Source organism: Macaca thibetana, chromosome 11 (genome assembly GCF_024542745.1).
Source record: "Macaca thibetana thibetana isolate TM-01 chromosome 11, ASM2454274v1, whole genome shotgun sequence".
Classification (NCBI taxonomy): domain Eukaryota; kingdom Metazoa; phylum Chordata; class Mammalia; order Primates; family Cercopithecidae; genus Macaca; species Macaca thibetana.
This window is the reverse complement of record NC_065588.1, coordinates 20,926,208-20,944,531: the sequence shown is the minus strand read 5'-3', so window position 1 is coordinate 20,944,531 and position 18,324 is coordinate 20,926,208. Positions and strand designations below refer to the sequence as shown.

Below are 18,324 nucleotides of genomic sequence, written 5' to 3'. Positions count from 1 at the left end.
TCTCCTCTTTGTCTAGAATGCGTTCTTTCTTTTGATACAGCAGGAGAGGGTAAATTTTTTACATTTCTGTGCTCTTGCCTTCCTTCTCCTTCCACATTTCCATATGTTTTTAGTCCTTTGTCCCCTCCCTTCATTCAAACAGACAGGGTTCATTGCCCGGAAAAAAAAGACATCTCAACAGAAAGTACTAATGAGAATATTAGGGGAGTGAAAAGGTCTTGTGGAATAGATAAGAGATTTGGATGGATCGCAGGTACATATTAATTTTAAAAAGGCTTCCATTCTGCCTGTATACAGTGTGGTTCCTCCGGTTAGGAGTAGGGGGTGAAATTGGGAGGTGGCAGGGAAGGAGTGTGGAGCATATTGATGCTGAAGGGAAGCTGAAGGGAGAAGAGGGGATTTGCTCTCCCTGCCTGTACTGACTCCTAGAGACACAGTAAACACCTGTGGATAAGTTCATGGCTACTCTGAGTAAGGAAAACCTGTGTTACCTTGGCCAGGTGAAGCCCAGGCAGGAGGCAAGACTCTATTTCAGTCTAGTTCAGATTCCTGCCTTTGACTCGCGGGACTTCCGGTGTTGACAGTGATATAGAAGAGAGTATCCCTATATTCCCAAGGGTGTCTCAGACAAAGCATTGCTGTGCCGTATGCATCAGCCATCTAGAACACTAGACGCTTTGATAAAATTCCTGCATCCTAGCTCAGGTGAAAAATATAATTATTCCCATGTTTCTAAGATGGCCACTTCCGTACTAGAGAGAGCTGCTGTGAGAAAAAAAAGTATGAACATGGACATAAGATAGCCCATGGTGACAAGTATGACCAAATATTGTGACCACAAGGGTTTTAGATATCTAAGCTGGCAGGGAACTGATAACACCAAGAGCTCCCCCGACAGGTGTCCATTTTACTCTTATGTAAGCTCCCTAGATTGTAAATAAACCCTGGGGACAAAAAGGGAGGTTAGGGACAAAATGAGATTACATTTTTTGTCAGAATTACATTTGTACTTCTGACAAAAAGTAGCTGAACACAGAAATTAAATTGACTTATGGGAAAAATTTTATTTCTTTCATAGCTGAGCAATGGATTGAGAGTTGTATGTGCTAAACTAGTTTCACCCTGCTTTCAAGACGCACTTATTCAGAAGCATTGAAAGAATTTTCCCAGGCGCTATCAATTAATGCTCCTTTTTTTCCAAAAGATTTGATCATCTGGTATATTTTCTTAGGATCTAATCAAACATTGCTTTATATTCTAGGAATTTTTATGGCATTGTGATATCTCAATTTAAGTAGTAAAGCTTTTGGAAGCAAAAATCATAGATACTTTTGTCCATCCTAAAGCACATATAAAGTCTTTTTTAAAAAAGCTTGCTTAGTCAAGTCAAAAAAATGATCTTACCGTTACTTATTTTGGATTTTGATTTTTCCATCACTGAAACTGGTAATTGACTGCTTGACTCTAGGAGACATGGAGAGATGCTGAGAGTAGAATTGGAGGAAGGAGAATATATTTCATATTTGTACCTGTGTAAGAAGAATGTTTTCTTCATGATAGACTCATTAACATCATACTAAGAATATTATACGTATACTCTATGAATCGTTAGGGTGCCAGGTTGAGCTTGCAGCTGTCTCTGAATCTAATTCACCAAACCAAGCCAGCATTTAACAGCAGATTTTGCTGAAGAGGTAACCAGAAGATCTAGCTCATAGACTCGACACCAAGCTTGTCCTACCCGCGGTCTGTGGGCCGCATGTGGCCCAAGATGGCCTTGAATGCAGCCCAACATGAATTCATAAACTTTCTAAAAACATTATGAATTTTTTTTCTGCAATCTTTTTAGCTCATCAACTATTGTTAGTGTATTTTAAGTATGGCCCAAGACAATTCTTCTTCTTCCAATGTGGCCCAGGGAAGCCAAAAGTTGGACACCCGTGCTTTGCACCATACCTGAGCCAGTCAATTAATGACACAAACTAAAAGTAAAAAGTACTCATAGAGGCTCATCTTAAAGCAAACTAATGACTATAAATCACCTCCCCCCTAGGTGAAAAAGTATTCGACTTGATAAAAGCATGATTTTTTCTGAGTCAGAGAAAGAGCCATAATTAAACAATGTATTGCCATGAGCATACTTTAAAGTTGTAAATGTAGTCGAATTACAAGGCTGATTCTGGAGAATGGAAAATGACACACTTTGTACCCTTTATCCTGATGATATTCTGCTTTTTCTCTGCTGGTTACTAGTATAGCAACAAGTTACTTTTTTTTTTATTTTTTTATTTTTTTAAAGACATGGAGTCTTGCTCTGTCGCCCAGGCTGGAGTGCAGTGGCAGGATCACTGCTCACTGCAAGCTCCGCCTCCTGGGTTCATGCCATTCTCCTGCCTCAGCCTCCCGAGTATCTGAGACTACAGGCACCCACCACCATGCCCGGCTAACTTTTTGTATTTTTAGTACAGACAGGGTTTCACCGTGTTGGTCAGAATGGTCTTGATCTCCTGACCTCGGTCTCCCAAAGTGCTGGAATTACAGGCGTGAGCCACCGTGCCCGGCCACAAGTTACTTCTAATTCCACCCGTTCCCCTGTTTATAAGGTTATGATAGCAGCTGGGATAAAGGGCCATTGCTTAGTGGGCAGCCTGTGATAATGCTAATCTACAATCCCCCAGTTCTACTCTTGCACTCAAATTACCCTTCATATGCCACATTCTCCACACTCTTTGTACCCCTTGGGGGAGAGCTATCTGGTAAGAAAACATCCCAGTATCATCTTGATTCTCATTTTATTCAGGCACTATTTGGCCAAAGGCTAGTATTCATAGGAATATGCACTGGCATATTAATAGTAAAGAACAGTTTGTTCAGCATAGTAAAGAAAAGATGTATTGCATTATTAAAATACTCAAGTTGATAAATAGGTTACCTTAAATCTGTTTTGTGCAGTCTACACCTCAATGGGTTGATGAACCCTACTGAAAATGTAAGAACATTTTTGTATGTATGTTTTTATGTGAATGCTTAAGAGAAGAGGGTTACAGGTTTTATAATTTTATCAAAGGTTCCCTGACCATAGTAGGTTAAGAATCACTCAATGAGGTTGACTGTTTTCGATTCTTAAGTACACATGAAACATTTACCTTTGAAATCATGGTAAATATAATTTTATTTTGTTAATAATTACAGAGAAACTATTGACTGTTATGATGCTTCAAGACTATTGAAGTAAGTACGGATGGTGATCATGGAGTATTTTGAAAAATTTTCATTATTTTAACTCAGTTCCTGCTGACAACAGGTTACTGTTGCAAGTATCATAATTATTTTGATTTCAAATAACTGGTACCTTATCTAAGTGCCACTTTTGTTACTAACTGCTATCTGTGATACTCTAAAAAAATTAACGTTTAGGTTTTAATTGACTTAGTTGTAAATTGAGAGTTATGGATGTGGTCTGTACCTAAACTCTGTTGAAGAAGAGACAAAGGTGTAACTATGTAAATCTGGGACTAATATTATAAATGCTTTCATATTAGGGGCTTTAGCTTTAGTTCCGACCTGCATTCAAATCCTGACTGATGCACTCTTGACTTTGATGTAGGAAATTTTACAGTAGCCTCCTAAATAGTCTGCCTGCTTCCAAGCTTGCCCACCAGAGTCAATTCTCCAAGCAGCAGTCAGTGTGATCCTTTAAAAATATAAGTAAGATCATGTCACTCTGCTTAAAGCCTTCTCACAACTTCGCATCTCATTCAGAGGACAAACTAAATACTTGTACTTGTCTTAACCTTACGACTCAAAGGATGGTCTGCAGACCAGCAACATCAGCTGAATCTCAGCACCAACCCCAGGGCCATTGAATCACAATCTGCAGTTTACCAAGAGCCTCAGGTGATTCAAATGCCCATCAAAGTGAGAAACAACGTTGACATATTCTCTCATTCCCTTTTACTTCTCAGCATTCATCTTCTGTGCTTTCCCCGTGGTCATTGCCTTTTAGCCACACAGGCCTCCTTGCAGGTCATCCATGCGCCACACTTCCTCCTACTAAAGAAACTTTGCCTTCACTGTTCACTCAGGCTAGAAGTCTTCTTCCCCAGATATCCACATGACTGTCCTCTTTACTATTATCAGGTCTTCTTCAAATATCATGAACTCTGTGAGCCATACGTTGACTACCCTACTTGATACTGCAACCACTCCCAACCCACCACACATACTCCTTATGTGTCTTTACTGGGTTATTTTTCTCTGTAGTTCTTACCATTCTCTGACATACTGTATTTATCTGTTTATTTTCTGTCTCCTCCTCAGAAGATCTATGAGGGCAGGGATTATTTTGTCACTACTCTTTCTTGACTGCCTAGAAAAATTATATATATATATATGTGTGTGTGTATATATATATTTGAAATGTATATATATGTGAAATATATGTGTGTATATATGTGTGAAATATGTGTGTATATATATATTTCACACATATATATATATACTTGCTAAATTAATAAGTTAAATGAGCTAACACATAAAACTAAACAGCCTATTAGGAATAGGCCCTCAATAGTTGCTAGCCATGATTAATAGCTTTTGTTGGACATCAAGGATATTTCTGTAAAGGAGACAGAGCACAGTTATCTCTTAGAGAACAAAAATCACATTTTGGATAAGTACCCAGTTAGTGACTAATGTTGTGTAAAGATGGAAAGAAATTAGAGTGATAGTCCTCAGTAGAGAGCAAGCCTCATGAAGGAAGAATTGTGTGTGTGTTTGTTTTATTTTGTTTTCTCACAGAAATAGCTCCATTACCTGGCATTGTACCTGGCAAGTATATTAAATAATAAATAAACAAATATATCCTCTAGCATATCAAAAATGTTGGATAAGAATCTGTCTCTGTCCCTTTGATATCCTTTGTCAACACTAGCCTGTCTGGTTGTCCGACCTTCTTTTTAATACATTTTTTCCTCTGATTTTCTTATATGGGTATTCGATATTTGTCACTAACTTAAAGTAATAAAATCATCTGTATACAGCAGCTTTAAGACAAAACCATTGCTGGTTAAAACCAGGTGGCTTAATTAGCTAAAATGATTGATAACAGACAACAATGATGACACAGCTACTAGTTAGGCTGGTAACCTTTATAAGCATTTTACCTGTGTCATCTCACTTAATATTTGCAATGGCATTATGAGCTAGGAATTATTTTTAATACCTGTTTTAAGATGCAGAAAGTGAGACCTAGAAAAATTAAGTAATGTAGCCATTGTCACATGGAAGAGCTACTGATCCACTGTAGAGTGATTTAAGTCTAGAGTAATGGATTTATCTATCCTATGTGACTACTTTCACGTTTTTAATTGTTTCAGTAGTGGAACTGCTTTTCCCCCTGAGTAAACTGTCACATGGAGGCTCAATGAATCGGCAGATAACAGCAACTAAGATCAAGCAGGAATTAGGCAGGTTGGAGACCCATTTTCTCATTCTTCTTTTCCATTCTTTCTACAGGCTGAACACATATAACATTTCTGTGGAATCTCAATGATCAAGGAAACTTCTGACCTAGGGAAGGAGGTTGTCCAAAGAGCAGGCAGAAGCCCCAAACCACAGAACCCCCCCCCAATTGAAAATTTAGAGTCCCAGGAATTCACCCCAATGGGTAGAAAATTCTCAAAGAATTCTGGGCCCTACCTTGATAGATTGGCTAGGGAGGTCAAAATCTGACTGTACTTATGTAAGTGGTCTAGAAATTCAAGAAAAAGTTCAGACTAGATCATTTCTAAGTCTCTCCAGCTTTAAACTGTTCTGATACAATGATCTAGAGTGGACAATAAAGTATCACTTGAAATATAATTTTCTTTTTTTTTTTTTTTTTTTTTGAGACGGAGTCTTGCTCTGCCGCCCAGGCTGGAGTGCAGTGGCCGGATCTCAGCTCACTGCAAGCTCCGCCTCCCGGGTTCACGCCATTCTCCTGCCTCAGCCTCCCGAGTAGCTGGGACTACAGGCGCCCGCCACCGCGCCCGGCTAGTTTTTTGTATTTTTTAGTAGAGACGGGGTTTCACTGTGTTAGCCAGGATGGTCTCGATCTCCTGACCTTGTGATCCGCCCGTCTCGGCCTCCCAAAGTGCTGGGATTACAGGCTTGAGCCACCGCGCCCGGCCTGAAATATAATTTTCTAAAATATTCTCTTACTTTGAAACCTTTTGGTAGTCATTTCCTTTATCAGCAATAGATAAACACAGAGAAAGGCAGTGACATGGGTATATATGCAGACTGCTGCTTGATAAGTCAACTGACCTGTTTTAGGGTTCTGGTTCCATAATTACAAGACACCTAAATTTACAAAAGTCATAAAACTCTTCAAGTCATGGTGTCTGGTCCTTAGCTCTAAAGTAAAAAAGATAAACTATGTTCTCTTACCCCACAGGTTACTATAAGGGTAAAAATGATATAGGTAAAAATCTTCGGAACTACTAAAGTCATGTGCGTGTATTAACAAAAGTACCAAAAGTGGGCTTTAGGGTTAGAGGATACAGACACCCCGCTTCCATTGATAAAGGTCTAAGAGATACTGTTGAGACGCTGAATAGTTGTTTGAGTTGATAATATATCCCTGAGTTAATTATCTACCAGCCAGTGTTCCCTAATCCAGAATTTATTATCTGTAGTGTTCATTAATTACCTATTTGACATTTACCACATGTTAATTTATTTTCAGTTACATATTTTGCCTCCACAGCTAAATTAAAGCATTTGACTCAAAGCATAGTTGGTAAAATCTTTCTTTAATCTTGTTGATATCAATATACAGTAATCTATCAGTTTTTTTACAGTTTATTGTCAGAAGAAAAATTATAAAATTCTTCTGAAATTTTATCCAAAGAGAATGTAATAAAAGTAAGACAAAGTTATCATGCATTAAGTTTAAATTTACATAATTAATTGTCATCATAAAAGGGAGAAATGCAGTTGTTTGGAAAGGCAAGGAAAAGATGATTGCTTTAGACTTACTGCTCCATGAAGAACTGAGGCATTGCAATGAGCAATGTTCCAACTCCCATTATTAGACACCCTGCTCCAATTATTTTTGGCCTGTGAAGTTTGGCTCCAAAGTAGCTAACAAATGTTATAACTAAGAGATTCCCTTTGAGGAAAAGAATAAAACATCATAAATTAGAGAACTTAGAAAGAAGTCAACAGCATAACCAATGAATGTATATAGCAGACCAAGCAATGTTTTCTTTTGACTAAGCCATCTCTGCATCATTTAATTTTTTTCCTTTAATCCGATATGACTCTTGAAATTCTCATGTTCATTACTTCAATCACCTCATCCCTTTATCGAAATATTTTAATTCAATCCTTCTACCTCACTTCACCCAACCTAATTATTCTAATTATTTGTCCTTGTAAAATATTTTATCAGTAAGTCAAATTCTAGAAGGCTTCCTTTAGTCTCTCTCTTAAATATTTTTTAGTAATTTTGAAGTAAACTTCATATTTTTTCTTTATTCATTAAAATTTCTGTGAAAACTTCTATTAGTGTTCTAACTGCTCGTGAACTACATTACAAATTATTTAGCTGATATCCTTTATAGAAAAATTAAACACGACTGTACTTCACTTTAAATGAAATAAAATGATGAAACACATTTACACAAATGATATTTTATGATTTGTTAATAAACTTTGTACAAAAAGATTAAGACTCAAAATAGAAATAAAAATTATTCCACATAGGCAACTTCAGGTATACATCAATTATATAACTACAACATATGTCTATAACACAAATTTTATGAAATACAAAATCTCCATAAAATATGCCCATATCTCTTTTGTGAAAAATGGTTTAAAACTCTTGGGGTTTTTTTGAAAATAGAAATTATGGTTTCCCAAAATGTCTCTACTGAAGCATGTGATACATTACTTTTAGTTGATGATGGTGATAAGTGATTAAACACGCTTCAAGTAATATCTATCAGGCTTTGCTATGCATAAAAATACTGAAAGGAAATGGTTAAGCAAATGGAAACTTGTTAAAAATGCAGATTCTTGGCAAATACCAAATGTTTCTGAGTCCATGGCTCTGGGGTCAGGCCAAGAAATCTGCATTTCTAATACTAACTCCAGTGTGTTGATGGAGATGATTCCTAGAACATGCTTTGATAAACATTAAGGTTTTAGACTTCAAGGGACTTTAAAGCTTTAGCTGTATTTATTTGAGATATTTAGTTTTTAAGATGTACAGTGCTAGATAGAGTAAGATCTTAACAATTTCCCAGCAATTGATTGTGATGGCTAATGCATGGCCTTGCTTTGAAGTCCTCCTCATTTCCAATTTTGGGGCAAAAGCATGTTTCCCTATATCTGTAAGCAATCATCTAATTTACTACTGTTCACTCACATTGCCAGCTTTAGTAAATTGGAAATAAAGCAGTAATTTTTGTGCGCTTGAGGATAATAAGAGTGATAGTGAGAAACATGACTTGAACAGTGGTCCTAGTCTTTATGGCTCCAAGAAGAATTAAGCTCTTCTTAATGTTCATATTAAAAAACTAATAACTGAGCACAAGATTTCTCATTTGAAATTTAAGAATTTAGTAGAAGACATTGTACATCATATTATTTTGATAATCTATCTATATGTTTGTTAATTTACCACAATAAACAAACCAATAGAAAATGAAAGTTGACTGTGACTTTATAGGCAATTCTCTCCTATTCTCGCCTACACTTCACCAACACCACACAATAAAGGACTCCTGTTTACAGGCTATTTCTGTGTTATGTTAATGGGCATATCATATACAAGACAATATGAGTTCAGTATCTGTAATATATATATATATATACACACACATATATATATACACACACATACACACTGTATCTATCAAAGTTTTTGCTTCCTTAATATCTTTTCTGAGATCTCAGGAGATACACTTGGAATGTAAATGATGATACAAAATCTTTAAAAAATGAAATTGGATATAAAAATTTTTCCGTATCTACCATCATTAGCCTCTCACAAAAAAACAGGTACAGAAAGTTTTAGAAATATGTCTTACCAAACTTTAAAGTAACATATTCTTGCTCTCTTCTCTCTTTTTCTCTCTATGCACACACATGCACGCGCGCGCACACACACACACACACACACACTTCAGATAACAGAAAAGAAAGAAAGCTATTCAATTCATCTTGTAAGGCTACTATTTTCTTAAAACCAAAACTGGTCAAGGATAATATAAGAAAAGACAATTAGAGCCTAAACTTGGTTATGAAGATAGATGTAAAAATCCTAAACAAAATATTAGCAAACTGAATAGTATATAAAAATAAAAATATCCTAACCAAGCGCAATTTATTATACTAGTACAAGAGTAACACCAAGTAAAAATAAATTATTAATTAAATCACTATATAACAAATGGAAGGGGAATAATTCCACAGTTAACTTAATAGACATCGTAAAAGTACTAAATAAAATTAACCATTCATTTATGGTAGGAAAAACAAATCTGAGCACACCAGCTTTTAAAGTGTATCTATCAAAACCACAAAGCAAGCATATTGCTTAATGCTAAAATTTTAAAAGTATTTGCATCAAGGTCAAACAGAAGAGAAAGATGTCCATTGTAAATGCTTCTCTTCAACATAGTACTGAGGCTAATGTAATAAGGTAATAACAACAACAACAACAACAACAACAACAAAAAACAGATCTAAGAGTTGCAAAGAAAGATACGAAATTATATTTTGTTTCAGACAATTTGTCCAGAAAACTCTACAGTTTCCATGGAAAATCAATTAAAACTAACAGAATTTCAACAAAGTTGCCACATACAAATAACATAAAGATGGAGGGTGATGTTGGTTCCAGAACCTTGGAAGGAAGGAATGCAAAAAGAGGCAAAAGAAATAAATTAAGATTATGTTCAGGAAAGTCATTTGTCTGGAAATTTATGTAATTCAAATAATTAGGGCAAACCTGTGATGTTTGGGATGAAGGTTTTCAATGGAAGTAAGAGAACTTTTAAGCCATTTTAAGGCAACTGATCCAATAAAGAATTTATATACGTAGAATAGTCTAGAAGAATTAATGTGAATTTGGAGTCATGGGTTTCTGCTACTTCCGGTGAAAACTTAGTACTCTCTATCGACTTTTCTCTCAAGTTGCATCGGGACCTGGGACCCCAAACAAAGCTTTGGACCAAATCATTTATATGCCTCTTCAGCTCTGAAATATTTTTATATAATAATCTAGAGTGAGAAAAACATCAAAACATCATAATATGTAATGTTTTGCCTGCTCATATCTGCTCTATTCTTTTATCTGCACCAGTTACCTCTTTCTCCGTTTCCTCTCATGATATAATGTGTCAGCCTTTACCTTGATTCTCTTTGGCCCTTCATTCAGCGCAGGGCCATCAGTAGAACAGGGCTCAAGGAATAAATCAACCATCTGGGCCAGTCTAAGAAATTACATAAAAGATTGATGTGATCAGATGTTTCGGAAACCTGCTACACAAAGTGCGATCAACTGACTTGAAGCATCAGCATCATTTAGGAGTTTATTAGAAATTCAGAATTTTTTTCTGTTCCTACCGAATCAGGTTTTAAAAAAGATTTTTAAAAGATTGCCCAGTAATTTGTGTGGACATTAAAATTTGATTGGCACTAAGAAATGTCATTCTGGAAGGATGACAAAAGATGAATTTGGGAAGCAAATGCCTGAAGGCAAAAGGTTACTTACTCATTTTATTTTTTCTGTGATATTCAGAGTGAGAACCAAAACACATAGTATGTACAAAAAGAAATAAATTGTTAAGGGGTTGAAAAATATGTATTCACTGTTCTGAAAGTTCACCAGGTAAAGTTAAAATTGGAGCAGTTAGAGGTTTTACTATAGCGTATATCTGAATCTAAACAAGCCTTAAGGACCAGAGAGGGTACTGTTTTGTTTACTTCAACAAAAAATTAAAGCCTTTTATTTTTTTTTTTTATTTTTTTTTTATTTTTGAGACGGAGTCTCGCTCTGTGGCCCAGGCTGGAGTGCAGTGGCCGGATCTCAGCTCACTGCAAGCTCCGCCTCCCGGGTTCCCGCCATTCTCCTGCCTCAGCCTCCCGAGTAGCTGGGACTACAGGCACCCGCCACCTCGCCCGGCTAGTTTTTTGTATTTTTTAGTAGAGACGGGGTTTCACCGTGTTAGCCAGGATGGTCTCGATCTCTGACCTCGTGATCCGCCCGTCTCGGCCTCCCAAAGTGCTGGGATTACAGGCTTGAGCCACCGCGCCCGGCCAAAGCCTTTTAGTTTATCAATTCAGGAAGCAGACTAACTAGGATTATCCTCTTTAAATTACTTCTAAAACAGTGACTCAAATTACTCGGTCTTTTTAACTTCTAAGGAGTCTATAGTCAATTGCTAACCAAAGACACCTGAGATTTGAATTTTTATTGCCTGCTCAAATCTTGTGCTCTGGGTAATAGAATTCCTTTATTCTTCTTTCTTGGCCACTGGGTGGAAAAATCCCTTTTATGATGTAACTTCTTTCATCATTGCAGTAAATTCTTGTAGAGCGCATTTGGATTATTCCACATCTCTAAAATTGAATCATAGGGCTCCCAGGGTGTATTGCTCTTCTGTAAAGACACTTCTACATATTTATAACTCAAAATACCAATTAGCATCTCACCCTCTTCGCCAAGAAAGTCACTTACTCTGATGTGGAACTCTGAATTGTGTGAACCATACAATACCGAACACCTTGGGAGAAAAATTTACTGTTGATTTCTCTGAGAAAATTGCCTCTCCTGTAGAATAAGATCATGGCAAATTCTGTCCCCCCCAAAAAAAGATTTTATGAATAGAATCAGATCCCAGCAGACAACAGAATGCAGATGTCCTTTAGCGACGCCTATAAGATCTTGGGCTTAAAATTAAAGTCAGGCATCTGTAATACCTACCGATTTCAAAACTACCATCAATAACTCCCACCAGTGAAGAAGGGATATCAAACCTTCTCTCTATCTGAGTGATGGTGCTCTTCAGATAGCCTTCTGCCAATGCTTTGGCAAAGTAAACAAAAGACAAGGCACCCAAGAACACCTGGAAAATATGACAGGTCACACTTAGTCTGACTCCAGCGTGACACACAGTTGGAAACTAAGTAAACAGACAAACAAATACAAAACAAACAACAAAGAACAATGTATGATATCAACTTTATTCTCGCTGAAATTCAAACACTGATCAAGGTTTCCACCAGCCTTAAGCACATGTACATTTTCAAAAGTTCAAATTCTCTTGGAATTTAAAATATATATTTGATTTTTATGCGAAATGTGTATTGAATTCCCTTTGTCTTCTTCCACTCTGGTCCAGAGGGGCACTCAAAGGAGTCTTACATCAAAGAGTCAGTGTATGGTGAGATATTCATTGGTAAGAAAGTAAATGAAACCATAAGCCACACACCTGACATCCTATAACACATCCAGCATTTGAGAGTATGTATTTCACAGGGTGGTACATGCACCAGCAGGGAACATAATGTACAGACTGAAAAAGTGCAACTATTATTCCTTGTGTTTATGTTTATGCTTATTAAATTCATAGTCCAATATTTTTCTCAATGGAAAACATGTCTTTGATATCCAGCTTATATATTTTGCTAGACATGGAACTGTGACAGAACATTCATAGGGAAGGTTAGCATTTATATGAAAAAAACAGAGATTTGTTGAGCGAATATTTGTATAAAGAAAGAATAGGAGCAACAAAGCTGCATTAAAAAGCAGCTCTTCTCCTTACTCTGTAACATTATTCCCATTTTTATTTGCAAAGTGGGAGTAATGTGATGTTTCACAGATTAAATGTTGTATCTGTGCTTGGCGTAATATCTGGCACATGGCAGAAGTTCAATAAATAGTAGTTTCTACTATTTCTGTCTTTTCTGTTTAGGAGGGGCATTTAAATGAGCCCTGGAAAGTAATTTAACCGACATGGTCAGGTAGAGATTGCTTGTACCGCCTGGCAAGGTGTGGTTTTAGTAAATTGCATCTAAGATCGTTTTTTAAAAAGGAGAAAACAATGCTCATTCTAACTTCATATAGAAGATATCTGGACAGAAAACTAAGAGCATCAACACTATTTACTTCTTGGTTGCTCTACCTTTAGTTCACCACAGCATGGTTGCTTTTCCTCTGAGGAGGGATATTCTGTTTTAAAAGAAGGCCTTCCAACAGGTTGCACTGAAGTTTTGCAGAATAACTGGATATTTTCTTTGGATGAAGTGTCCATTATAAACACATTCCTTGACTCTGATCTGTTAAAGTTAGTTTTTAAAGTAAAAATAAATAAATAAATAAATACTACACAATTTATTAAAGTTTTTTATTCAACAGTATACCACAATTCTATGGACCCAATTTAAAGTGAATCTACCTTTTGTTGTCACAGTAAGTTGGCAAATGTTTTCAATTAAAATCAACCAGGATATCTGATTAACTAATCCTGCTATTGGAACTCTGTAGCTAGCATTCTTTCTCAATCCCTCCAGTTTAAGCCTCATTATGGCAAAGAATAAATTTAAGTGTTGCCTTTGGAATAAATAATGAGGCAGAATTTTGCTAACTTTGTGGTCTTGCCAGTTTAAACTAGGAGCAAGCAGGAAAGGAAGAAGAGGAATTCAACTATTTGAATATTGATTCATTAGAATAAAGTCTTTAAAGCCTTTAAATCTGTCTTCATAGCAAAACAAACAGAAAAGTTTTACATTCATTATAGATCCTTATACCACCTTATGATTCCTGTAGCACCCAAAGTGAGCCTTAAAATAGGACAAAAGAGAAGAGGTCCAATTTGTGTATTGTTTTTGTTTGACAAATAAGGGAGCAACATGATTTGTGCCTCAGGCTTAGATTGAATTCAGGTGAAAGAACAGTCTTTGATCAGTCTTAAAAAAGACAGCCTTGCTTCCCATGCTCAATTTCCCACCGCCCCTCACAGGACGGGATCACACATTCAACCTATTTTCTCCCTGTTCACATCAATATTTACATATCCTGTGCCCCTACTTCTTTAGGATTCCACATGGCTCAGTGCCTGCCTGCTAATCTAACCTAAATCAAGGAATTCAACAAAGTAATTTCTCAGTCTCCCTAATATTGTCAGATGATACAATTGTACATTAATAGAGAACTTCTATATCCACATCATAGAAGTGGAATAATATTATTCCTAAAGGAATAATGTTATGAGTCAAATTTCGTGTATTGTGGCAGAAATTTATTTTGACTATGTGTATATCACCTTGACTTTATGCAACGCTTGTTTTGTGTTTACTAAACCTCATCCAACATCATTTCAATTCATACTTTCTCAAACTGAAAAATCAAGTAATAGTAGTATAAACAGTTTGCTTTGTGCTAATAATAAGAAGGTAAAACATCAGAGGACTTCAACAATTTAAAAGTTAACTAGATTCCTCCAGGGAGTGGGAAATGAGTAAAGAAAGGATGAGGCAAGGGTCTGGTTTCAAAAAAATTATTATTAGGCTTTTAGATTCATTTTATAAGCATGCGTAACTTTAATTTTTTAATTTAAAAAGAAGAGTGAGTGAAACAGAAAAATTTAAAAACAAAAAATAAGCAAAACAAAGAGCTAATAACGCTAATCAAGACAAAAAACAAAGATACAAATACATATTAATGAGATAAAACGCAGATATTTAGGAGTATAAAACATAAGAAGATGCATCAAATGTAGAAGCAAGTTTAATATCTTGACTTAATGGTTAAGTTTCTAGCAAATATTCATTACCTTTATTGATAAAAACCAGAAGAGAAAATAGCCAAGAAAGACATTATCAAAAATACTCTGAAACTATTCCCTAAACAAAGATACTAAGGATAGATGATGTACCAGAAGTGCTTTATCAAGGGATATTCTTTGAGGAAAGATAGCAGATAATGGAAACAGATAATCTTTGTCTCCATTAGTTTGACAAAACTAAAATTATCTTGGTAACAAAACAGCACAAAGATAGCACAGAAAGGAAAACTTCAGATCAAGCCCATAGATTACAAAAATTCTAAGTAAAATGCTAGCAAATCCAAATTAACTCTTGTTCTATGGTTAGAATTATTCTAAAAGATGAAACAATTGGTTAATTACAGGAAATTTATTCGCCTAAATTACCACATGAATAATTCAAAATAAAAAATAGAATTTCAGTACATGAAAAACATGTTGATAAAATTCAGCATCTATTACTGATTTAAAAAACAAAGTTTAAGAAATGAAGAATATAGAGATTCTTCCTTACTAGTCAAAAGCCAACTTCCTATATCTACTGAGTCACTAGGACTACTTTTCTAGAACAATATTTTGCTAGGACAAGGAAAACAGGGTTTGGGAAACACAGAGTTATACAATGACAATGTTAAATAGATATCTTTACTACAAAACTATGAGTAAAAACATTGCCAAGCAAGAGATATACAAACCAGAAAGGTTTTAAAATAAGAAATGGATAATTATTAAATTTATGGCTTAAATTGCAATCTTCTTCAAACGATTAAATTATATAATTCAAATTGGCCTTCTGTTTTGGGGATTCAGATATCATATTATTTCTCATCAGTCATAATATTAAAGCCAGTGGCCAGAAAATACAAATAAATTGTTTAATAATAAAATATGCTATCACTTATCCTAAATTTATCTTTAAAAGATCCAAAGTGTTACATCTAGAATGCTAATGCCAAAGAGAAAAAATAATTATGTTAAAAACACTACTGAAAAACTTGAGACACTATAGGACATTTTAAGTTATCTAATATATGGAGGTATTGACAGAAAAATCACTGTAACTGAAATTCAAATGTGATAACAAAAGATAAATATAGTCATCTCAGTTCACTTTGTGTTAGGGCAAAATAGTATCCAGCTTAAACTATTGGCACTACATAGCTTTACTGAAGTGTCTTGATGGCTAATGCGCAAATTATTGCAAGTGTAGTATGTTCCAAGGAGGCTACAGTTCATCTCCTGTAAAAAGAGAGGGAAGGAAGCTCAATGACATGAATGGAAAGATCCTTGGGGCCTGAAGGCTCTCTCTCTTCATTTGCAACTGCAGAAGTAGAGCAAGAGTACACAGTTATTCAGAATGATTTGCATTTGGCAAATCCTTAATTGATCTCTGGCCACTTGAATAGATTCTTCCAGGAAAAGACATATGACAGTTTTCATCCAATACCCTGGGTTTGGAGCATAACTTATTCTGGAGGCCAAAGAAAAACAAGCCAAGCAGTTTCTCTTGCTTTAGTTCAAAAACATTGAATAATCTATCCTCATGAGTTTCAAAATCAACCCTTCAGATTTTAAATATAGAGAGCAAGTGGCTTATGAAGGTTGTAGTTGGATCCCACAGATGTACTCAACCCCTCCGCTCTGCAACTGATTCGGACTCTGTCCAGCAATCAGTCCCCAAGGACTGCCACAGAGAAAGTCCTAAAGGCAACCACGCTCCTCCCTGTCTTCTCTTGGCCATCTCCCATGAGGAAAACCTCTGTCCCGGCTTGACTTCTGGATACCAGGATGCCTCCCTTCAGACGAGCTAAAAAATAGCCTCATGGCACTTGCTGGAGAGGAGTGTGTGTTGTTTAGAAACTAATTTCCCAACCAATACAAATTATTTGTGTCAGATTCAGATTTAATAAGTACTATTTTTGTGTTGGGTGATGTATGTACTTTTTGTAATCCTTAAAACAACCCAACAAGCATAGTATTAGAATTCCATTGTTTAAATTAGATGGCCCAAAGCAATTAAGTGACTCGTCAAAAGCTAAACAACTTACAAGCATGAGATTCAAAATTTGAACTCAAATTTGAGTTTATCTGATTTCCTTAACCAATCTTCTGTCTTATTTCCATCAAACTAACAAGGGGATCATCATGTTTCATTGATAATTTTTATGGATAAAACATAAATAGCACATAAATTAAGGGTTAATCTCCCATAAGAATCTGATGTATTAGTCACAAAATATAAAATGAGAGAACCAAGTCTTACCTGGAGGTAGAGATCAAAGATAGCCAGTTCCTTTCAATGTGCTCAGCAAGAGGATGGACCACACACCACAGGCTGAAAGAGGAAACTGAGGTAAACTCCACAGCAATTTTGAACAATTTTGCCAGGTGGGGAGAGCGTGGGTGGACACAGGCAGAGCAGATTAGGGGAAATAAAAGATGAAGGGCATGGTCTCACCCCTGAGCAATCTCTTCTCTTTCCTCTTTCCTCCTGGCCTCTTTTTTCTGGCAGTCAGCAGAGAATTGGCCACGCTGGCAAGGCCACTGACGTGCATCTCAGCTCCCAGGGCACAGAAAGAGCTGAAGCTTTTGAGCCATTTCTTTGCAATTTGCTGCAAGTTTAAGGCCACACGTGATAAAGCTTTCTTTATGGGAGAGAGTGAATAAAAGAAAAGACCACTTGTGATCTTACTTGCTGATTCCCAGAAAACACAACTCCGCAGGGGGCAGAGGGTAAGGGAACAGAAGCCAGAGGAGGGCGGAAGTTTATACCAGAGACCTCTCCTCCTTCCAAAAAGTTTTTAAGCCAACTATTCCTTAGGGACATCACTGAGATCCTTGTGTTTTCTTTGTTTGTTTGTTTTTGTTTTGTTTTGTCTTTAATGGTTCTTGGGCTAATTTGCTACATGGTTTTCTTTTCCATTGGTATTCTAGACTCTTTAGGGACGAAGTATCAGGTCACACCAAAGCTCTGCAGTGCTCTGTACAGAAAGAGTTAATTCTCAGAGACATGATCAATTGCTCATATTTACAATTTCTATGAGTTTTGAAAACAGAAAAAAAAAAACACATATTGAATTTTTGGCATTGTTTATTCTGCCTAATTCCAAGGATAAAGAAATCCTTGCACTGAGAAAGTCTACAATTCTAATAAATTCTTTTTCCAAGAGAAAAACTTTAGAGGATCTTAAGCAGTATTAGTTTGCATTTGTTTTCTACCAACAAATAAATTTGCTACAAGAATTATCCAAGATTCACGCTACTCTTAAGTGGCTGAGACTCTGGGATGGTCACTTAATTTTACTGAGTCTCAACTTCTTCCTTTGTAAAGCAGAATTTTTTGGTTAAAAAAAAAACAGATTTATAGGGCTGTTTTAAGGATTAAATTATATAATGTATTCAAAAGCACGCTGCAAGAAAATGACTGCAAGGTATCATCATTTTATATATATAGAGAGAGATATATATTTGGTTCACATAATGGTCAGGATAGTTAATC

The 18,324-nt window shown here is 36.0% G+C and overlaps 1 protein-coding gene across 3 annotated transcripts in view; it reads right to left on the bottom strand.

The window, feature by feature from the left end:
- The window catches only part of SLCO1C1 (solute carrier organic anion transporter family member 1C1), a 58,082-nt gene extending 40,203 nt beyond the window's left edge, over window positions 1-17,879 (bottom strand). For 2 of the 3 annotated variants that reach the window (XM_050747595.1, XM_050747597.1), the window contains exons 1-6: window positions 17,284-17,878; window positions 17,089-17,160; window positions 13,185-13,338; window positions 11,981-12,122; window positions 7,021-7,153; window positions 1,405-1,529 (exon numbers count right to left, since the gene is read on the bottom strand). In XM_050747595.1, coding sequence (XP_050603552.1) covers window positions 1,405-1,529; window positions 7,021-7,153; window positions 11,981-12,122; window positions 13,185-13,313 — 529 coding nt within the window. In that variant the 5' untranslated portion in view covers window positions 13,314-13,338; window positions 17,089-17,160; window positions 17,284-17,878. Of the gene's footprint in view, window positions 1-1,404; window positions 1,530-7,020; window positions 7,154-11,980; window positions 12,123-13,184; window positions 13,339-17,088; window positions 17,161-17,283 lie in introns of all 3 variants that reach the window. The other variant, XM_050747596.1, reaches the window with a different exon arrangement.
- Window positions 17,880-18,324: the final 445 nt, after the last annotated feature.